Genomic DNA, 24,817 nt, shown 5'->3' with positions numbered 1-24,817 from the left:
CACACTCAAGACCTTTTTTATTATTATTTTCAAATAGTCTTATATTTTGCTAATGGCAGCATACTTTAATATGTTACTGAAATTAACAACAAGATGATATCGTACCATTGTAAAAATTTTTTAGGATTGGTATATTTTGTTAGTACTGGTATACTGTGCAACACTAATATCAAGTACTGATAGTATCTTTGCATTTGTTGCAATTATGCTCTTTTGTTAAAGGTACTCTACCGCTTTAAAATATATCACTTAATATAGAAAATATTTATATATTTGACCACAATGGCACTTTAGTTTGCTAGTAGCCTGTGAAATACTGCACCACGGGTTTGGACTAGGTGATTATATTGAATTTTGATGATTTATTCCCGATAATGCTGACAATATAAAATTAAGTAACATTATTGAATTTTGTGATGATTGAATGAAATGTGCTTTTTATTTGCCCATTAAGTTTCCTAAAGAGCATATCATTGGATAAGTCTCACAACTCGCTAGTATTAGAGTGCAATGACAGATGTTTAAATAGAGTCTCTGATGTAGAAGCAAAAATGTTGTACGGAAAGTAGGGCTGGGTAGAAATAGCTTTGTTGGGGAATATTTATTTGTACTTTTCCGGATATCGATTATCAAATCCCAAGATGGAGGTTGATGCGACAACCCTCTAAAATGTGTGTAAATGTGACCAAATGTTGCGCTTTGCTCCTAAAAATTTCTGTGATTAGTAACTAGCTGGTCAATTCTCAGATTTTTTTAAATACCCTTTCTGTTTTTTACTCCCAGTTTTTGAGAAAAAACAACAAAAAAAGAAACATGTATTTCTAATCACACGTTTTCAGCACTCTTGCGGTGCAGAAGCCGTGCGACTCCACTCTCATTAAATCGTGCGAAAACAAAACACTTTTGAGAGACCCTCGCTGAATTGCCACTATTCTTAAAGAGACAGAACAGTTTTAGCACTTTTTCTCAAGGGTTAAATTGGGGCGGAAGTGTCTGGAACAGCATTGCTGCACCTCAGCACGGCATTCCGGTTCCAGAAATAAAAAAACTATTAAATAGTCCAGTCTGTGATGCATCAGAAATCTCCATGTGGCGTTTACAAATACTAATTTATTTATAATTTTTTTGAAAAATATTTATTGCTTTTTATTGTTATATTGGTGCATATAAATGAAAGTGTTTTAAATCTATTCTTCCTTAACTTCATTTAGTGAAAATCAGTGGAAAACATGCCTTGATTATTTTTACTAGATTTGTTCTGTATTTTAATTCTTGCATTTAAACTACTTGGCAATAATGAAAGTTCGGTTAAAATGTTGGTTCCTTTGATTCAAAAGAACGTTTCAAGCCATTTCTGAGCAAATACATTAGTATCAAAATGTATATTTAACATTGTTAAGACGCTTAAATATATCAAGAGAGATTTTAGTTTTTAGCAATATCGCCCAGCCTTACCACAGATCCTGCTCTGCCTTTGAAATGGCAAAGGATGACGTTCAGGTCAGTATGGCTCTACATTCGCTGTTCAGCTTTATCAGTTTGCACAGGTGTGTCTCAGTGGCCCATTTCATCACAATGCTGAAAGCCTTCTCTCCATCTGTCTCTCTTCCCCGTCATCTCATGCCATTCATCTCTTCCTTGTTCCCATCTCCTCATTTTCATCTGAATAGCTGCGGTACGTCTACACTGTGTATCATTCCCAAACATGCCCTTGAAAACGAAATGTTGTGATGGTTACCGTATCACAGAGATAGCTGAATATACACAGTACGTTCTAGCTTACTAGTACTGTATTATTAATCGTACACTTTTCTGTTGCAAGTTCAATTTATTTTCTTTTTCTACCTCTTTGAATGATATGTCACAATCTCAAGGCTGACTCAATGTGTCTGAACTCAAGAGTCTTCAGTGTCCCATTCAAAAAACTGCAATAGGATCCGTCACTGATAAAGCCTGCTTTGCTTTATGTCTGGTTGCCCATTCATCTCGTTGTGTTATAAGCACAGTGGCCCATGTTACCGTATATCTGTCCTATTAAACGAAGCCTGCTCAGCCTTAGAGGAATCAATTATTCCTCAGCTGTCTATCACGCCACTGTATGTCCTGCAAACAAACTCTGCCATTAATACAGAATTAATACATTAGAAAGAAGTAAACCAACCACCAGAAGTACAATTATTTTCTGTGTATCTCTATTGCTAGTTGTTAAAATCTGTCATCATTTACTCACCATCATGCTGTTCTTAACATTTATGACTTTGTTTCGTGGAACATAAAAGGAGATGGTTGGCAGAATGTTAGTGACTGACACCCTTAGACATCATTCACTATCACTGCATCTTTTTTCCATACATTCTCCTTAACATCTCCTTTTGTGTTCCACTGAAATTAGAAAACCAAATAGGTGTGAATCAACAAGAGGGTGAGTACTGTAAATGATGGTGAACGATCACTTTAAGACTGAAGAATGTGGAAAAAAGGTGTGTTTAAGACTCATTCCTGCTTCAGCACTGAGAGACAGCAGAGAGATTTGTGTGTTATACATCTGGTTTGCACTGCACACAAACCAGATGTGAGCCACCTTCTCCATTATTACAGCACATCTTGTATTACGGCCAAAAGAAAGCTGTTGCAGAGCAGCCTTTGGCCAGAGCTCTGGGTGTAATTTACGAATTGTGTTCATATGAGGGATCGTTCTCTCACACACAGATTCAAGATCCAACCTTGGGGAAATACCACAGACCTCATTATTCATTAAGTGCAGTCCTGCAATCCTCTCTCTACATATCTTCAATACGTCACTTTTATAATGCTTTCCTGGAAGATCGTGAGTGAAGACAAAGGAATTGCTTTCCAACATGCTCATATAGACCAGTCTTATGAGAACATTGCTTGTTCTCCAGTGCTGGAAGAGCAAGAGATGAAATCCCCATGGTTAAATGCAAACATCTATTGTTTTTGTTCTAACTGGGCTGCTCCTGAGCAGTCATTCTGTCTGTCTAGACAGAAAGTCTAACCATCTGTCTGATAGTCTTTCTACATATCTATCTAGACAGACAGGCAGAATGTGTAAAGAGATTGGATGAATGAATGAATGGACGGACGGACAGACAGACAGACAGATGGAGCGATAGACTGTCTAGATTAGATTGATAGACAGACAGACAGACAGACTGTGCTCATTGGCACTCACACAAACATAAAAAGGCATCAGGGTATACTCATGATGTAGCACTAAAATAATGGTCTGCACTTATAAAAATGGTCTGCACTTATATAGTGCCTTTTTAACCTTAGCGGTATTCAAAGCTCTTTACACTGCATCTCATTCACACACACACTCACACACCAATAACGGCAGAGCTGCCATTGGGAGCAACTTGGTGTTCAGTGTCTTGCCCAAGGACACTTCGGCATGTGGATTTGTGTGGGCCGGGAATCGAACCACCAACCCTGCAATTAGTGGACAACCCGTATTCTGTAACAACAACACCAACGTCAACAACACAGAAGGAGGATGCTGGGATCGTAGTTACACTTTTGTTAGGACTGTTTTACATAAGCTTTGGCTGTATCCGAAAACGTAGGCAGCTGCCCAATCAGTTAATGGTTTAAATGACAGTGTTTTTGGATGAATGGAACTCTAAATGTAATGATTTTTTCTATGAACAGTTTAAAAAGCACCTTAATTCATCCTAGCTCCTTATACAGCCCACTTTTTCTATTTTCGGATGCAGTCTGTGTCTCCAGGTTACAGTTTAAACTGGGTGTGTGATTTGTGCATGTGGAACTCCAAGCCACTTCTAGAGATGAGATGAGTGGTCAGACTAATATGCAGCACACGCTGAATTTAGTGGACAACATGTTGAAACCACTATAAACCTATTTATCAACATATTCTTTTACAATAAAGGCTTTTACGACTCAACATAAATTATTGTACTGAAATACTCATTGACTTAAAAAATAGGTCTTGATGCAAGTTAACCACACAGTAACAGGCACGCAATATTTGCCTCATGTAAACTAGATTTCATGATGGTTTAGTGTATAATAGAAATCAATTACCCACTCTCGATAAACATCTGATTATTGATATCCGTCATCCCAGGAAAAATTATATGTAGTAATCCAGAAATCACTTTATTTTCTGTATAGTCACACAGTACGAACAGAACAGATGCGATGAAATTAAGTCTCTCACACACACACACACACACACACACACACACGCACACACGCACGTGAAACGGGGGATCCTCTTTGTATACTTTGTTGGTTTTATTTTATTTCTGTTAAGGGAATTGTAAAATGTTCTGAGTAGCAGGCTAGCGACTTGTTTACTAGGGGCTGTTGTGAACTCCTCCTTTCTTAATGCTTTGTGTCTCATATGTTTTTGAGCAATCACAGGCTGCAGCACCTCCCACTGTCCCTATATGCCCCCAAAGTACCTACTCTGGAGTAGGAGCAAAAAATCCCCTGAAAACAGTTCAAAGAACTATAGTTCCTTATTAGCGAAAGCGACGAATAGTACTAGTCCTGGGGGAAAGCACCTAAAATGGGCTTTAGTACCTGCAGTGGGAAAGGGCCTAAAGAGAGGGATTTTGTTGTCCTTTTATATAGCTCACAGCTCTTTCCCAGCCATGAGGCTTGTTAATGTGTACAAATTTTTTATATTTTGTTCAGTTTTAAAAATGTAAAATAATTAAATTAAAAAGGTGTAAAAAAAAATAAAAAGGTGTAAAAAAATAAAATAAATAAAAGTACTTTCCAAAAAATGTTTTATATTATAGTCCATTTGCAGTCCAAAGTGTGACAATCATATTGTTTTTTAGTTCTTTGTAAATTTACAAAAAAGTATGGGTCAGGAGCTGTTCACCTCAATCATCACAATGGGGAAAAAATTTGATCACAGTGATTTAGACCGTGGTATGTTTGTTGGTTACAGATGGGCTGGTTTGAGTATTTCTATAACTGCTGATCTACTGGGATTTTCTCACACAACAGTATCTAGAGTTTACTCAGAATGGTGCCAAAAACAAAAAACATTCAGTGAGCGGCAGTTTTGCGGACGGAAATGGCTTGTTGATGAGAGAGGTCAATAGAGAATTACCAGACTGGTTCGAGCTGACAGAAAGACTACAGTAACTCAGATAACCCCTCTGTACAATTGTAGTGAGCAGAATAGCGTCTCAGAATGCACAACACGTGGAACCTTGAGGCGGATGGGCAACAACAGCAGAAGACCACATTGGGCATTTTATTAGGACCATAGAGTTCCTAATAAAGTGCTCAGTGTGTGTGTGTATATTTATATGAAAGAAGAAATAATAAATAATAATGGATTGGTTGTTTAAAGCAATTCATGACATTTAAAAAAATGCAATAGAAAATGGCTTTAATTTTCTAAAAGTAATTCAGCTAGGCTGTGACCGCTGTGATTTTCATTTGGTAATGCAGGTTGACCTTGTTTTGTTTGGGAGATATTCTGCCCGGTTTACCTCAGAATGATCTGATAATAGCTTCTCTTTCACTGCAATTAATCTTTTAGGCCTAAATCTGGCTTCCACAAGTATCTCTAGAAACTCACTCTGTTTAATGAAATATCGAAACATCACTCTCATTTTGTAATAATGCTGTGCACCATTAAACTCGATTGTTTCAGAAACTGCAAGGATGACTTTGCTGCCAAATTTGTTTGTGCAGTGCTAACCTAATGTTAATGGTAGACTTAAAATTAGCATTTAGACAGACATTTAGATTTTATTAAAAAAAATACTCAAATTTGCATGCAACAACTTTACTGTTATTCTAATTTAGCCATATTTTAATCTCAGCAAAAATAGACACACTCTTTAGGCCCCACACTTGCACTTACACCGCTCAAAGTGGCACAGGAAAGGACATTTTTGAGTAACCTTCAAGTTTTGTAGTGTGTTTAACCTAATTTTACTTCTTTCCCCTGCATATATTTTCATACTAACAGCAGAATCAGAATCTCTTTAATTCTCCAGTACAATTGAGGTGCTTGAATTTCTTTTGGTCACATATGAAATCTGCTCAACATATGACACAACAGTGATAGACACCGTTACAATGACTACAACAAGACATATATACATTGCAATATACACATTTCAGTACAGTGTACACACTTCAATATACAACCTGCAATATATCCAGTATTATATCTATTCTAAATGCTACTATGGATCATTTTATTATTTTTTTTCTTCTTTTAATTTGTGATGGTAATTGTAAGGAATTATAAATAAGAATTCTGTTAACAATTTGATTCCTTAATGGTTCAATTAACAATTCTTTTAGTATAGTTTTTAGAATTCATTATTTGGAAATAAGACATGCAATTATTATTGTATTTACTGCCCTCAGCAGCCTGTTGCCAAATATAACAAAGACAGCATTAATGGTACATTAGACAAGACAGGAACTGTTTTTTATTTTGAGTTGGATATGATGAAAGTCATTGTTTGTGCATCAGTAAAATTAATTCAGTAACCGCTCTTAGTGATGTATACGTGTTTTTGATTCCCCAAAATAACCTGCTCATAAATGAATCAGTTCATTAGAGTCATTTGTTTGAGGAATTGTACTATTAATAGCACTGTATGTTTTGCACTGTAGATTCAAAAGATCCATCACAGGAAAACTACATTAATCCGGGAAAATAACGACAGTGATCCTGCTGTTTGTTTCATGCTGTAGATTCAAAAGATGAGGTCATTAGAGTGGTTTGTTCTGGAATCAGACTACACTGATCATGCTGTTTATTTTGTGCTGTTGATTCAAAATAACAGACTCATTAGAGTCATTTGTTTGGTAGTCGGACCACACTTGCCGCACTGTGAGTTTCACGCTGTATATTCAGAAGAGGGGCAGAATTACGCTGTAGGAAACAATGTGTGTTTTACTATAGTATTTCATCAACATCAGCTGAAAATGTAACACTTGAGAACCATTACCAGAACTGAAAGTCATGGAAATAATATGGTTCTGGTATTTATTTATTTTTTTAAAGTGGAACCGGTTCTGAACCAGTTCTTTGTTCCCAAATCTACTTTTAATTTAATAGTTGCTAAGGCAAGCATCACTATTGCTATTGCTCATACTTGGGGTTAGGGTTTAAGTAATATTAATAAAATATTATGGGTTGGGCGCTTTTGATTTGGGCTAGTAAGCTACACCCAAGCTACAAGTACACCATGGAGATGTGGAAGTGAGTTTTGCACAGACAAGCACTACATACTGTACATTGTCTTTAAAAAAAACATAAAAATCTAATTAACTAGTTTGTAAAAGTGAACTTAAGGGGGTGTAAATCAGTCATAGTGAGAATTCTGTACTTCTATAGGGCCCTATGAATTCAGTTTTATTTATTTTTTCTAAATGAATTCTAAACCCAAATTTCTTGTTTTCTGTTTTATATTTTTCTGATTTCTGTGTTTTAAAGATTCATAAAATGTTATCATACAAAACTATGAAAAAGGAATTCAGAGAACTTTAATCAACTGGAAACAGAACAATAATTTTTCAACATACCATTATTTTAATTTATTAAAGTAAGTGCTTCTATACAGATCCTCACAGCACAATCCAAATCACAACATTAAAGCACATTAGAGCATCACAGTATTAATTAAAGCATTGATGAATAATTTTCTTTTAGCACTTTTGCTTGTGAGCTATTTCTTGAATATAATGTTGTTATTATTGATTTATTATTATTACTACTACTACTACATTGAATATTACAATTTAGTAAACAGTAGTAATCAAGCTTCTATATTGGCAGAAAGCCAAATGAATCACTTTTTGTACATTTTTACAACAGCTTTGCTATAGTTCGCTATATAGCTTAATGTGCTTATTAAGCGATTTTATTATATAAATCATTATAGTCTGCATGTCCTGCTTGCTTCAGTGTTCATGAGCGCTCTGGTTTCTGTCATCTACACACACACAAAACGTGAGTGATACTAATGATGGGATGTTTTCAGTCTATGAGCAGCCGGCTTCGCACAATCACTTTGAAGCGTGCAGCACATGTAGTCTGTATTTCTTAAATTAAATCTTAGCATTGTGTGGTTTATTCATCACAATTACAGGACATATCACAATTTTAATTTAATTAATTGTGCATTCATACATTAATTTTATCCCAAATATATAATTCCATGACATTCCGCATTTTATAATGAATTCCGGACTGGATTCCACGATTCCAGCTGTGTTTTCCGCAGCGTGGAAATTATAGAGCCCTGCTACTTAGATCAATAAAAGTCAATCCCCGTATATATATCCTGAGCACATTTTAGTAATCAATACTCATTCATCTGTTTTGATATATTGAACATTGTTGTCAGTTTGTTTGATAACTTTTATCAGAGTTGCTCAGCTTTGTTTACTCTGAGGTGTAGGGGTTTTATTAGTCATTGATCAAAGTGATCAAATCTTGCCAAAAAAGCTGTTTTGATCTGGTGGAGGTGGCAGTACAACCATGCAACCTGCTGAACTCCTCTGAGTGCTAGTCAGGAGAAACTCAGAAGTAAATTCACTTGGACAGGTTTACTGCTAACCTTGTGTTTGACATACCAAGGACAAGCACACACAGATTTTATCTAGGCCGTTTAGACGCTGGGGAAAACACTACAGAACAATGAAAGCTTGGAGGTGTTGACCTGCTCCTTAATATGCATACCAAATAGCACACTTGGAGGTAAAGATGTTCCATTTTGCACAGTAGACAAGTTCAGGAGTGGTATTAATGATTAGTAACACATTTAGATATCTAAATATTTAGATATCTGTGGAATTTTTAGTTGTTTGTGGATAAAGCCAGCCACAGCTGCAAGACTCAAAACACAAGCCTGGTAGCTTTAATTGTGACATCTGAAGTTATGAGGGTCCATCATATCTCCTCACTGTTCTATTCATTTAAACACATTTATGTGAATTCTTTTTTTTTCTGTGGTAAAATAGTGCAGTGATTTCATTGCCACATACATTTTGGCACATCATTGGTTTGAAGTCCAATTTCTGCCAGTGCGCTCTGTTTTCTCATGTTTTGAAAGACTCTCACATGCCGTTCTGGTTGTTCTCAAGAGACCATGGCTTTGTGGGCTTTCTGACACACAGGATGAATTACAATAGGGATGAGCAAATCCGGCTCTCTGAGACAGATTTGCTTTGCAGGGACTGCTTTGTGCATCTCCTTTGCCAAAATAACCCTCCAGAGATAAAATGAGAGCTAAACACAGAACAACACATATTGTATATCATAAATATTTGTTTAAAAGGGACATATAATGGAAAACAGGTTTTTGAACATGCTAACATACGACCGTCTACATTTACATATTCAGTATTCAGCAACTTGGTATGTCCTGATGAATGACAGTGGGAACTACGCCACTACGTAGATGTTAGCCAATCATAACTGAGGCCATATATATATACAGAAGGAATTACAACCAGTGGCAAGAGTAAATATATTTTAGCATACATAGCCCCACCCACAGTGAATTTTCATTTGTCCAAACACCCGCTCAGCATAACAGTACAATAGACATCAAGTATTCTCTTAAAGTAATATTCTTTGTTCTATACAAGTTAAGCTCAGTCGACAGCATTTTTGGCATAATGTTGATTATCACAAAAATGTATTTATACTGATCACTCGTTTTCTTTAAAAAAGCTAATTTGAAAGGTGGCCTTGGTAGCTCAGCGAGTATTGACGCTGACTACCACCCCTGGAGTTGCGAGTTCGAATCCAGGGCGTGCCCAGGTAAGGTTAACGTTTATCAAACAAACCAATAGACAAAATCGGCTAACTTGTTGTGGTACATGCTCCTAAGCATCCAAATTAGCCCAGTTGATAGAGAGGGTAGAGTCACATGGGGTAACCTCCTCGTGGTCGCAATTAGTCGGTCTCGCTCCCAGTGGGGCAAGTGGTAAGTTGTTCTTGGATCGCGGAGAGTAGCATGAGCCTCCACATGCTGTGAGTCGCCGCGGTGTCATGCACAGCCTGCCACGTGATGAGATGCGTGGACTGACTGTCTCAGAAGCGGAGGCAACTGAGACTTGTTTTCTGCCACCCGGATTGAGGTGAGCAAACGCACCACCACAAGGACCTACTAAGTAGTGGGGATTGGGCATTCCAAATTCCAAAAAAAGGGGATAAAAAAATAAATGTGAGGTTACATTGAGGCACTTGCAATGGAAATGAATGGGGCCAATTTATCGAGAGTCTGAAGGCAGAAATGTGAACCTTAGAATTTTATAAAAACAATTACATGAATTCTTCTGTTAAAACTTGTGTATTATTTGAGCTGTAAAGTTGTTTATATTGTAATTTTTACAGTCGTTTTAGGGTTTGTTGACATTACATCGTCATGTAACGAAGTTGCAAAATTGGCTATAACATTACACAGAAAAGGTTAGTAAGCGATTTAATCACAATAAAATAATGTTAACACGCATATTGTTTACGTCTTGTGGCTATACTTTTAAAAAAGGCAGTATTTTACCATTTAAGATTCAGCCCCATTCAGTTCCATTGTAAGTGCCTCCCTAGAACCCAAACTTTAGCGTTTGATTTTGTTTGTTTTCAGAAAAAGAAGGACAAGTCCAAATTAATTTGTGGTTATCAACATAATTCCACAAATGCTGTCGATCGAGCTTAACTTGTATTAAACCTGGAATATTCCTTCAATGGCTTTGATTGTGTTGCACTGCACTGGAGTTTCCCGTTTATTATGGACAGACTGGTTAGGACACGGTGTATGTAAGGGTCAGAAAGAGGGTTGAAAATGCTCATGCAGATGTGCCGGTTTTGGTGCGAGAAACCTTGTCAAATAGCTGATGTGTGGTGAGTACTGGTGCACTATGTCTGCCGTCGCATCGTCCAGGTGGGTGCTGCACACTGTTGGTGGTTGAGAAGAGTCCTCTGATCTCTTAAGTAGAGCGCTTTTAGTGTAGTGTCAGAAATAAGTGTAAAATTAATTCAAAATTAATTAACTAATATTATAGGTGGACCTCAGGGAAAAAATACAATGCCACAAAAGAGAATATGTTAGTCACCGCTTTAAGTATTTTTGAAAAAAAAAATGCCATTTCCTCTTTTTCTGTGGCATGTCAAATTTATTGATGTTTGTGGATAAAACGAGCAGTCAGCTTTGGCATTGACTCAATCCGATACCATCTCCGCAGCTGATGGAAATGCATCATTTTGCTGGTAGAGGGATTCATGGCAGCCCACTGATGGTTTGAAATGTCAGAGGAGCAGAATGAAGGGCCAGGTAGCATACAGAAGATGACAGGCAGCCAGCAGGTTTACTGCAGTACGTGTTGACTTTGTGACCTCGTCTTATCTGTTGTTATCAGCTGTCTCCAGGATCCTGCCCTCAGCAGAATATCAATGGCTCTGTCTGTCAGCTGACTCTATATACCATGCAAATATGAGTGATAAAATAAATTATAGGGAGTTTATGGAAAGGCAGGGGAAACCAGAGTTTATACGGCTTGCGGAGGTAGTTCACTGCTAAGGTTAGTCTAACCCCTGTCTCTCTCTCTCTCTCTCTCTCTGTCTCTCTCTTACTTCAGGTGTTCAGGAAGAAAGCTGTTGAACTGGGAGAAAAGCTGTTGCCAGCTTTTAAGACCCCGACTGGTATCCCTTGGGCTCTCCTCAACCTAAAGAGGTCAGTGATGCACAAACACACACTTTTTTTTTTCAGCCAAGGAGGTCATATCTCTCCGGTGCATGTCACTAACTCCCAAGAGCTATACCTTAATCTTCGAAACCAGTAGCAGCTCTCCGTCAACTGTGCACCCAGTTTTACTAGATATGATACTAAATAGACAAGGTTTGGTGGGCTTATTTTGATATAAAAGCCATTTTCTGCAGCAATTATTCTCTAATGAACTGTTTATCTTTCTTTGGTGCCAGGGCATTAATGCTGTTTTGAGACGAATAGGAAGAATTGTTTAAAAATAATATTCCATATTTCAGCTAGCTTGTTCTCAGCAATATTCATTTCTATAAGGAGTGTTAAATCGGTTGTTTGGACAAACCGATTTAGGGTTTAGGGAGTGGCACGTGTGGTCCTGTCATGTGAAGATGGACGCCGAACTGGTGGCCAGAAAAAATAACACAGACACAGCTTGGAGATATAGCTTTATTTCATCTTTAATTAAAGTTCATATAATACGGGAGCGTACCATGTAAATAAACACAAACTCCAAAACTGTCATTCTCGATGCGGTCAGAGCCGCTTCAACCAGTCGCGGAAGAGACACAATCTGAGCGGGAGTCGAGACCGGGAGAGATATAAAGTTCTGCCGGGTGATGCGCACTCTAACACGGAGACGCTCGTCTCTCACCCCTGCTGTCTGCAGCTTGCAACGTGTAGCATCATTGATGAGATCAATCTTATTTGAAAAATAACACTAAAATGACAACAACAACAATAAAATGTGTGTGTGTGTGTGTGTGTGATATATATATATATATATATATATATATATATATATATATATATATATATATATATATATATATTTGGATATATATTGGTTTTCTATAGACTAGATTGGCAAATGCTTATCAATAATACTCTTATATATATATATATAACTAAATGTTATTAAAATATGACTAAAATGTCAACAGTTTTCATTGACTAAAACTACATTAAAAAGCCCAGTAAGCCAAACAAAGCACAATTACAGATGTGTTTGCGAGTGTCATGCCATATGACAAGTCTTCACAGAGATATAAAGAGACATGATGCACCGTTAGCAAAGTGGGATTTCAGAAAATGATCCACACACTGGACAAGAGGTACCAGTGATAACTAGAACTTTTTAGAAAGAGGATTTGGAAATACCAGTTGGTCATTAAAAAAAAAAAAAACACAACAGCAACAACAACAAGAGTTTTAGTGGTTTGAGTGAACCACACTTTTATATCCAGTTTCCTTTTCAAAAGAGTTTATAGAAAGTACATGTTACATCCTGATTAAATGTCCCTGTTTGTTTGGACAATCTTATTTCATTAAAATTTGTATGTTCTTATTAATTGTTCCATTTTATTTAGGTGTAATATTGAGAAAATAACAAGTTTGCGGTAATGTAAAGGTGTTATTTAATTTTGTAAAACTATTTTAATTTGGAAACACTGCATTTATAGTTGTTGTTGTTGCTAGTTTGTATGTTTGAGTTGAGAAATACACATTTCAGCATTATCAGTAATCTATTTGTGCATTTTCCTTGATAACCAAGCAAGTTGTCTCATGTTACCATTTGTTTATTATATCGCAATCGCATTTTGCAATATTAGCCTCAATAATCGCAATATGACATTTCCCCAAATCGTGCAGTCCTAGCCCCCACAGTGCCCACCACTGAACTTCGAGACATTCTAAGATTACACAAAGAGACTGAAGCAATTGAGAACTGTGGCATATTGTCCAAGAAGCTTGTAACATCCTATCTGCCCAAAAACAAGAAAAACTGTGCCCAGGTGTACCTAGGAGAATTGGTGCTACTTTGAAGGCAAAGATGGTCACACCAGATATTGATTTAGCTTTTTTATGTTTACTGGACTTACTGATCCATGACGTTAATTGATCAATGAAAACTATTTATTGCATTATTTTTGAAGAAATCCTCACTTTGCAACATTTTTCACTACTGCCTAAAACATTTGCACAGTACTGTACTGTCACATGTCAGCATGAAACTAGTGTGACAACCAGTCAGCTGGTTGTTAACGCAAAATAAACCTAGGGTCCTGAAGGGGTTTATTTTGTGAAAACAACCAGCTGATTGTACATTACCATGCTTATTACATGGCCAGCCAAATAAATAGATAAATGTACATGAAATACTACTTGTCAAAAAATAGATGGACATGATAGATACATTGATACGAGTTGAAAAAAGACTTGCAATACCCGGATAAGTGTTCTGATATGACTTAATCCACAGATGTGTGGGTGATCATATCAGACCACTAAATAGTACCATTTACCAATCGGAATCATCTATTCCAGAGAGCAGTGTAATAAAATCGGTTTGTAACCTTATTTGTGCATCTGATCTGTTATATCCTATATTGCAACACCTGTCATTACCATGTAAAGCCAGTAAACACTATGACTTTTGATAGAACTAGATGTTCGTTGGCCCAGAACAGTAGTCCCAATTTTAAAAGAAAGTTTTAGAGCACAAATAACAAATTTACTTATGGAAGAATGTATATACTATACAGTAAGTGCTTTAACAACAACACAACACATTTCTGCTGTTAAACCCTCTGGAATGTCTTGCCGCATAGACATCCACTGTAAGTGCATTACTGTAAATGCGTTTTTGTTTGTTTTTGCAAACTGAGAGACGAGTCGAAATAATTTGATCACCGAATGCCCCAGATGCTGTCGATAGACCTTAAGTTGATTAAACATTGCATTGAGATCTATAACCATTATGCTAAATAAATAGTGCCATATTTTGTGGATTATAACCATAAATTCTGAGGCATATGGTGTTGATTTCAGCTGATTGATTTTGTAAGGAAAAGTGTGCATGTTTGCACAAATACATACAAGGACATGAGTATAAGTTTTATTTCATACTGTGATACTATAGATGCCTGATTAACCAGAGCTCTTCCATTGTGGGCAAGCAAGAAATCAGTGCAAAGACCCTGAGAAAATCAATTTGTCAGAAAATTTTATTTGACAACCTATCACTTGTCTGGCATACTGCCTAACACTTGTCTTTTTGCAGCCTAGAACCGCAATCAAGGACAATGCAGAATGTGCGGGCAGCACATGGCATAGAACAGAAACAGTTTAGTGTTTATCAAAGTGCATCCTATTAAATTGAGTGTCTGAAGTGTGTATCCTTGTTTAAATTGGTGTAGAACAGGAGTGAAATGCTCTGACAAATGGTCTAAATGGAGCAGCCAAGTATTCACCGTTTTATAACCAGGAACAGCTAATAACACAGCTACAGGACAAATGGTCTCGCTTCCTGTCAGTAAATATAGCTTCTCAGCATATCTGCACTTAGCACAAGTGCTCCCTTTACCTCCAGTGATGCCGCTTTCCTCCCTCAATGTGGGTCATCATTATTTCTGTCCTCACCACTAATGTTGTTCACTTCCATGCTATTGTTCGTTTTGGCTCTTCCACCTGGTGCCATGGAATGTCTCTAATTCATGTCACGGCCCCTTTTCACGCTGTATGTGGATATGTAAATGTGTTCTGAGTGCAAGACTACATTTTAATGCTTAATGCTTGGTTATGAAATGTTCAATGTTAAAGGCTTTTCAAAGACAAGTACATCTTCTGCTTTATGAAAGGATTGCGTGATTCCTACTGTGTATGGGCTTCTAATGCTTTTTTATGACAGGACAGTGGAGAGAAACAGGAAGTTGTTGGGAAAGAGAATTGATTGAGTTATGAGAGAAACTCAACTCAAACTAGTTGGAATTTAACTCAAGCCTGCATTCCTTGCTCTGATGCTTCTTGAAGGCATGTGCTGCCACTAAGTGCTGCAGATAAATAGCGATCTTCATTTTAACAATCCAGATATTGATTCTTAAAATCCCAAAACCAATCGTTTACTGTATGACAGGGGTTTTAGCATTTTAAGAAAAGTGCTCTGTCTCGTGGCTACATAGTCTCTGGTCAAGCCTAAGAAGTTAATTTCACTAATCATTCTCTTGTTGGTTCAAACCTACATATAACATTCTTTCTTCTGTGGAGCTCAAAAGGATAAGTTTAGCAAAATGTCCAAGCTGTTTTTTTGCATACAACAAAACGGGATGGTGATGTATACTGTCAAGCTTCACAAAGGACAAATACCCACCACAAAAGTAGTCCTTTTGACTCTGGCACTATATTAAAGGTCCTCTGAAGCCATATGATAGCTTTGTTTTGAGGAACAGACTTAAATTTCAGTCATTATTCATAAACATTTTTGCCTTCCTCCCATTCAAATCATAATCAATGTGGGAAAACAACAGCACTCTCTGGATCCCTGGCTCCACTACATTAGTTCTGGGTTTTTATTTCAATTAAAAGAAAGTTTGTGTAGTGAAGAACTTGCTTTTGTAGTTTCAGGTATCAATAAGTATGGAAATGGGCAAGTTTGGCATGCTAGCATAATGACTAATGATTCAACATAATTGGAAAAACACCCCCATAAAGTAATGAAACATTAGGTAGCTGGAGCTTTTAAACACTCAGTGACAAGCTGTTGTTTGTTCTGAGGGGTCCTCAGTGGTGCTATCATGCTTGATTTAGCCTTGCGTTCATGCACGCTAAAAGCTCCGGAGACGAGATCATTATCATATTTAGTGTCTGATGAGAGCATGAATCACAGCGAACTTGTGTTTCTGTAGTATAAATTTATATTCTCTTCTGAATATTTTTAATTTAGTAAATCTAGAGGTGATCTCTTGTAGAGGAAAATGATATGTTGTAGGGTAGTTATGAAAACCACGTATGCCCCTCATTAGGAGAAGATGATAAACAGTTCATAAATCTAAATTAAAATAGAATATTTGCAGAGATGTGTCAGAACATCTGACAACTTAATGGTATTAAAACACTTGCAGTAGCAAGCAGCCTTGAGCCAACAAAGATTTGATTTAGTACAAATGCACGCTTTTTCAAGGGGCTTCAAGTTACCCATCATGCGATCTCATGCAGGATCGGTCTGGCTGGCTTCTTGGAATTTAAATACATTTTTGTTACGCTTTTCACAATTTCCACCTGGTGACGCATGAAAGGTTGAAAAGATCAACTGAACCAGGAAGCAGTAGTAAGTATAGTAATAGTATACAGAAACGTTATATTAGGTATATATATGTATATATATATATTCTTTTTTCCAAACAGTTATTTCCCCTTAAATCTCCATGCAATTGACAAAGTTTAAACTCTTTTTCTTTTAGGCAGTGATGACTGGTATAAAAGGGTACTTTGGTTTAATTTTGTTATTACTGTCTTGTTCAATTTTAAAAAATACAATAAAAAATGCTTATTGTGTGTGTTTGAAAAGGACAAATCTCAAAACTTTTAGAAATTCCACGACCTTATATCACATGACTGTAAGATAATAAAGGTTCAGCTTATCGAACTTATGCTTACCAGAAGACTGACTTTTTAAAGCCATTTCTCTGTACTGTATATATAATAGTATAAAAAAGCATGTTTTATAAGCACTATTCTTTCTTTTCTCTTGCTATACAGGTATAGTCTGATATGCTTAAAAGTGCCCTTTTTATCCCAGGTTCATGATTCATGTGATGGGCTAATAACAAGTTATTGTCATTCCTTCTTTAATTTACATGTATTTATTTAGCAGATGCTTAGTGACTTATAGATGAGGAAAGTAACAACAAAAATTTACAGTTATATTTAATATACATTTTTTTTGTAATATTTATTTTATAATTTATTTATTAATATTTATAAGTCATATTTATAATAATAATAATAATAATAATAATAATAATTAATAACGGCTGTCAATATATTACAAATTAATCACAACAAATCAATGCTTCTTAAGCAAAGAAAACTAATGCTGCTCTTCTCTGATTTACTTCTCATTAATGTTTGTACAAATTACAATATTTTTTTGTATAATTTACTGATCCAGGAGCAAGTCTGACTGTTCTGTTTGTGTACCTGCTGTTCTTATGAAGGTTCCGCTGAGTTCTCCAAGGCTAGTACAAATTAAATGCCTTCACGGCATTAAAAAAATGTCAATAATTTCACGTACGTTAACATGTTAACTTTGCCGGCCCTGTCATTTACGTTTTTATTACTTACAAACCAGAACCCAAAGTCATACATGAAAAAAGAAATGAATGCAGACCTCTAGCTCGCATTATCAGGTTGGCTAAACCATTAGAAATCATTAGCCACTTTTCTACTGTGAGCCAGGGCTATCAACTGGCCAGCCGGAGTCAATATCCTCGAACTTAAAGCTGCGAGACCAAGATCAATCTGCGTTCCCACCATCGGGCCAATATCCCCACAGCATTGCCCTAAAACCCGCACTTAATACACCACCCTTGTGCAAACGTCACACATGCTGCCCATTTCACAAGCAAGAGGGAAGCTCAAGCTGAGTTATCATGTTATCTGTTTATCTAGAATATCGAGTTTATATTGTTTGTAAACATTAGCTAGCTAGCAAGACAACTCGCTGACATTAACTGCCATGGTATCCCAAGTGGTCTCCCCACTAACAGCAGGACGATGTCTCAGCACACTGTCCATGATCTCGAACCATTTTAAGTTTTTACTTTGGGCAACGCTTTATCGATTTAGCATTTTAACGGATTAGTACGGTTCCCACTTTTTTTTTATTTTTCCAAAACCTGTACCGTTCTGCGCTGGATACACAATCTGGCAGGTTTTGCGAATATATGCCCCCACCTCAATCCCCAGTTGGCCTTGTTTGACCCAAGGGTAAATGGCGAGTAAAAGGACTTTGGACCCGAGAAAGCCCTGGAAAGTGACAGTGGGAACACAGCTAACACTGGCACGCACTAGCACGCCCTCATTTGGCCCGATTGTGGAAACCCGGCTAGTATTTGTTCATAGAATGAGACACTACTGCCCCCTACTGATCAAGTATTTATTGCGCTTCCTGACTCCCGTGTGAAATGGACCCTTTTCACTGATCTGTTATGATGTGTTTCCACCTTCTTTAACAACGTAAATGTAGCAGACTTATTTGAGTAATTTTATACCATTGTATTTTGTATTGTATTATCCTTGAATACGTTTAAAAAAAAAAAATCAGTTACCGTAGCTGCGATGAGGCTTCCTACACCGCTGCTAAGAGGGGTGACTGGAAATCTGGCCTGTTTCTTTCTTGTTACTTATGTTATCCAGCCCTGCTGCAAAAGCATAATTATTGATTTTTTTGTTTTTTGTCTTTCGCTGTTGGAACAAACAGGTTAGCAAAATTACATTTGCTGTGATCCCCCATTCACCGCCATTCGAGTTTAGCCAACTAGGACGACTTCCGCTTCGCAGCACGTGGACATGTGAAAAGGGTCATTAACAGGATCCGTTTATCTTTTTCTCACGATTTTAAAGGCCACATCTGTAGGTCTTAAGTGTGCTTTATTTTTATGCCGTCAAACTGATCATGTCCCCAGAGTTCTAGGCAGAAAAAATAAAAAGGAGGCCTAATTTTACAGACAACCTTGACCCAGATTTTGCTGGAGCAAGACTGAGGGTCTATGTGCATGAATTTTCCCTGACACTTTCATAAAAATTATTCACCGGATAAGATTAACATTTGCACAGTGTAAACAGTCATAAAGTTTAATCTCTAATTGTAACATTACATTGAAATGTAAAAAATTTAGTGCTGCTTTGAAAGGAGCAAAGTATTTGTTCAATTAACTGTTAAGATGATGTGACTCCCACAGAGCATAAAATATTATCAGCAGTAAAAGTCATTATTTGCATTTTGGTTCTTGATGCAGCCGTTTCGTTTTGATTCCTTTTCCACTGGCACTTTCAAAGATCATTACTATTATTTAATACTTGATTACTTATTTATGAGCCAATCCATTCCATGAATTTGAAAAGTGTAATAAGCATTTAAAGACATCAAAACAAAATTCTGTCTGGGAAAACATTTCGATTAATGACCAGTGGCTGGATTCACGAAACAGCCTGAAGAGTAAAAAGTATTCTTAACTACTATTTTCTTATTTTTTTCTAACTTACTTTCTTCTTATGGCCCTCTTATTATTTATGTTCATAACTTTCTTAATTATTTCTTGTGATTTTCATGAATCTGGCCCCAATTCTTTTCATATAGACATTAAAAAATGTTTACTAATACACACTACATTTTATTTGTTGTGATGATCTGACTGATTAAGTTTGGACTACAGGAATTGGACAACTTTTATCTCACCTTCCTGCGCTGGACATGCAACTAAAATTACTCAACGCGTCATCCAGTACCTGCACCCTTATAGTTCTTCCAACACCCACAAATGCAGACCTGAATTTCTGCAAATTCCACATTTGCAACTCGTTAACGATTCAAGAGGAAAAAGTTTCCTGTCATGCATAAACATAAGTGCTTCGTTACATGCTTTTTTCCCATTTCCCTCGCTTACAATCAAGCAGCCTCGAGCGTTTTCTCTATTTTTACTTTTACATCTGTCTCTAAGTGACTTCATACAAACATGTTCAGTAAAAGAGTGGTATGATGAAAAGTTTCTCTGCTTTTCCACACTCCACATCCTCTTCTTACCTCTTGTCTCATCAACCCATCTAGTCATGTGTATGTATGACTCTTTACCCCATCGCTAAAGAGGTGGAATATTTCTCATGGTCATTTTTTGCACTGCTTATCTCTCTTCTGCACCCCATCCTGGTGCTTTTATGAGAACTAGAAAGCCTGATAAAGAATCCCCAAATGAAATTTACTCTGCTACCAGTCTGACATCACTTTAGTTCTGTTTAACCTCCTTTGGTTAAATTAAACTGAGCAGTCCTACAGACTGAAAGTCAATGAAAAGAAACCGTCCAAGGGAGTGCTTATAACTTTTAAATATCTAATTGTAAACATATGCTGGTTTCTTGTAAATAAGTATTAGACGTGCCAAAATGAGACATGAAATGGTATGGATTTAGTAAAAAATGTGCACGAATAGTTCTACGATTACTTTTAATGAATGGTACTTCTTCCTAAAGCAAGCAGCTCTATTATTATTGCTTATACTTTTTAACAAAATCCTAATTCAAAGAATTGAACTTTGCTGCGTAATTTGTCTTAACCAGAATGTTTGTGCTACGGGATGAATGATATTTCGGATTTTGTGGCTTGTTTAGGAGAGGTGTGCTATTAATTTTCTGTATGATTGGATTTACGAATTCTGTCTGGTTTATGATTGAATTGGCACACACACACACACACACACACACACACACACACACACACACACACACACACACACACACACACACACAAAAAAAACATTTAATAAATCCCATAGACTTTCATTGAACCATATCTAAGGACCAGAATATCATAGAAACTTGGCTCATTTGACTTGGGCCAGTAAGACACCACCTAATAACTACCCACAACAACACCTGAGCAACTGCATAGTAACGACCCTGCAACCACCCACAACACTAAAATTATGGTGGCATGTTTACCACTCACAATTCCCTAGGCCACATCTACACTACTGTAACATCAACTCCTAACATCATTGTTTTTCAAAGTATGATTTAATGGAAAGCATTTTTAAAGGCTTAATTTTTGTTGGAGAAAAACTCTGTTCAAGGATGGATGAGAGGCATAAAGTAGCAAAATAGAAGCTTTTCAAACAAAAATGTATTAGTATGGATGTAGCCTTCAGAAGATGTTAAAATCCAGTTACTCTGATGACACCAAAATTGTCATTGCAGTACATGCAACAGTGAGTCACACGTTGAAATAAGCAACACTCAAATTAAGTCTGAATCAACACTGATTTTGTATTGAGATGGTTAATTTTATCTTTCACATAATGCATTCCTCTCACAAAAAGGCAAGACAGTAATTATTTGATGGTTGCACCTCGCTGAGATGTTCGATGTTAGTTCAAAATGTAAGCTTCATAATGGAGTTTTGAATAGGCAACATGCGGCGTGCTGTTCTGTCGTCATTTTCCTCTCCAGATAATTGATGTCCTTTAAAATGGTATTTTACAGTTGTTCATATTTATTTCATTTACTCATCTATTACAGGCATATGTAGAGGTTATGAAACAGGCATAATTATGCCTGATAGATGCATTTGATAGGGATTGATGAGGCTGGTGCTTCTAGCTGTGCTCAAAAAAGAGGGATCAGATTATAATTAGACATTGCTCTCTTTTTACCCATCCTCATGTATCCATAGCTCTGTATGATCAAAATGTAAGTTTCTCCTCTCACCATTGATGTATAAAATCAAACACAATGACAGAAAGTTCTTCTACATTTTAAAGCTGAATTGTTTAACCTTTTCTGTGTTGAATGCTTACTCCTATCCCAGCTTAGTATGCAGAGACAACTGAAAGTAAGACATTTGTAGCTTAATTATTTTTAAAATGTAAACATGCTAAAAAGTGCTAAAACGATTCCTGTTTACATTTACAGTTACATTTTGTAAGTCGCTTTATCCAAAACGACTTACAAAAGGAAAACATAAGCGAATCATCTTAATGAGACAGTGGTAAGAAAAGTGCCATACTACAAAGTTTCACTAGCATCAGAATAGTATTCAAAACAGATTAAAGTGCTACAATAATTTTTTTAGTTTTTTGGTGCCTCTTTGTGTTGGTACGCCAAGGCGATGTTCCTTAGCCGACCGCAGGCTTCTGGTGGGCATGTAGTTCTGCAGAAATGATTTTAGGTATGCTGGAGCAGACCCAGTGACTGTTTTGTATGCCAGCATCACAGCCTTGAATTTAATACATGCATCAACAGGCAGCCAGTGGAGAGAGACAAGGAGTGGTGTAACATGTGCTCTCTTTGGTCATTAAAGACCAGACGTGCTGCTGCATTCTGGATCATTTGCAGAGGTCTAATAGCACATGTAGGGAGGCCTGCGATGAGAGAGTTACAGTAGTCCAGTCTAGTTATGACAAGTGACTGAACAATTAGTTGTGTGGCATGTTCAGAGAGGAAGGGTCTTCCTGATATTGTTGAGTGTAAATCTACATGATCTTGTGGTCTTTGAGATATGGTCTATTAAATTTTGCTTGTTATCGATGGTTACCCCTAGATTTCTGACTGTTTTGGAAGGCGATACTGTAGTTGTACCCAGATGTACGGTGATCTTGTGTTCAACAGCAGGGTTGGCTGGAAAGACAAGGAGTTGGGTCTTGGCTGGGTTGAGTTGTGGGTGGTGTACCTATATCCAGGCCAAGATGTCTGCCAGGCAGGTAGCTATTCGAGCAGTCACTGTTGTGTCGTTGGGCTGAAGAGTCAAGTAGAGTTGCGTGTCATCAGCGTAGCAGTGGTAAGAGAAACCATGTGACTGAATGATGGGTCCTGATCCCTGAGGTACCCCAGTAATTAACTGATGTGGCTTGGATACCTCACCTCTCCAGGCTACCTTGAAGGACCTACCTGAGAGATAGGAGTTAAATCAGGTCCAGTAGAATCAGAACAGATGATCTGGATTCAGCTTTCGCCTGTCTCAATGACTCAGTGACAGACAGCAGGGCAGTCTCCAGTGGAGTGTCCAATTTTGAAGCCTGACTGATTGTGATCCCGCAGCTTGTTCTGTGAGAGATAGGCAGAGATTTCATTGAAAACTGCCCTTTCAAGTGTTTTTGCCTTGTATGGGATGAGAGCGACTGGTCTGTAGTGTTCTATCTGTGTGGGGTTAAGTGTGGGTTTTTTCAGCAGCTGGGTTACTCGAGCCTGCTTAAATGCAGTGGGAAAAGTGCCTGTAAGTAGAGATGTGTTAATTATGTGTGTGAGTCCAGGTAAGATGGACGGCGAGATGGCCTGTTTGTTTTCCATACCAACACAATAACATTGACTCAACCAATGGTGTGAGTTAGAAGCGGGACTATCTTTTTGTCCAATCAACCACAGACTGGGGGCGTATTAAGAAAGGTGTTTGAAAACAAACATTTATTTTTACAATTCCATTCGGTGGCAAAGAAATGACACACTTCAGCTTTAATTGAGCTTTAGATTAAACATATTTTTTTTTGTTGGTATAAACGGTATAAACATAAACAACTCAGTTTTAATATGACAAACAGCTGAGTCGCCCCTGAAGCGTAAACTCTAGCTGGGTAATCAGTTCAAAAGACATGGAAAAAAACTGTTAGGAATACATATATGTATGTGATGTGGTTGGCCTAATTGCAGGGGGCATTTTGCTTTTACTTGTGGCAAAAGCAATCAAAACAGATACTCATAGAGCAGTAGATCTCTTATTGGGTCTCATATGCCTATAATTGCTTACTGGTTGCACACTTATGTGAGCAGAAAAGGTTCTGTATTCTTATGCTCTCTTGAAATAAACTCTTGCATAAAAGCATACGTTACAAGATCTCAGAGTAAAGCAAAGTGTGCTATTCTCTAAACCAGTTGAAACACAAACACCGTTTTATACTATTTAATGCGTGATTGTATATAAAAGGCCTATATTACACTTGAACCTATCCCAGATCAAGCTATAACACACATCGTTTGTTGGTACTTTGAAATATGCTAGGTTTATTGTAGAGCCACTTTGTTATTAAAGGATTAGTTCACCGAAAAATTTAAATTCTCCGTGATGTTATACAATGGCAGTTTATGGTGACCACCTCTTCAAGCTTCAAAAGGACACAAAAGTATAATTCATAAGTCTAATAAAATATTGTATGTGACTCATGTCTTTTTCTGAAGTAATATGATAAGGTTTGGTAAAAAAAATAAACTGAAATCTAATGTATTATTATTAAGTAAAACTCTTGACTGGTCTCTTGTTCATGAGACAGACTGCACACACGCCTTAAAGCTCCTTGCACGACAGCAGTGCACTTCAGCCGCTAACTAGATGGCCTATTCAAACGAAAAACACAAATTAGCTGTAGTCAAAAAATAGATGGATGCATTTCTATGCCTGGCCTTATTTGTTTGAACCGGAGTCATCATAAACTGCAAACTTGTGGCATCACTGATCACAAATTTGTTTCACAATATCTCCCTTTTTGTTAAGAAAAAGTCTTTGCCACCGTGCTTCAGCTCAGTGTCAGGGT

General features: G+C 37.1%; 1 protein-coding gene across 1 annotated transcript in view; it reads left to right on the top strand.

Annotated features, from left to right (window-relative positions):
- The window catches only part of LOC127622257 (mannosyl-oligosaccharide 1,2-alpha-mannosidase IA-like), a 145,570-nt gene that overhangs the window by 86,432 nt on the left and 34,321 nt on the right, over nt 1-24,817 (top strand). The window contains exon 5 of the mRNA XM_052096292.1: nt 11,623-11,717. Coding sequence (XP_051952252.1) covers nt 11,623-11,717 — 95 coding nt within the window. The remainder of the gene's footprint in view (nt 1-11,622; nt 11,718-24,817) is intronic.

The sequence above is a fragment of the Xyrauchen texanus genome, chromosome 28, assembly GCF_025860055.1.
Source record: "Xyrauchen texanus isolate HMW12.3.18 chromosome 28, RBS_HiC_50CHRs, whole genome shotgun sequence".
NCBI classification, from domain to species: Eukaryota; Metazoa; Chordata; class Actinopteri; order Cypriniformes; family Catostomidae; genus Xyrauchen; species Xyrauchen texanus.
Note: the sequence above shows the minus strand (reverse complement) of the source record. Positions and strands in the feature narration are given on the sequence as shown.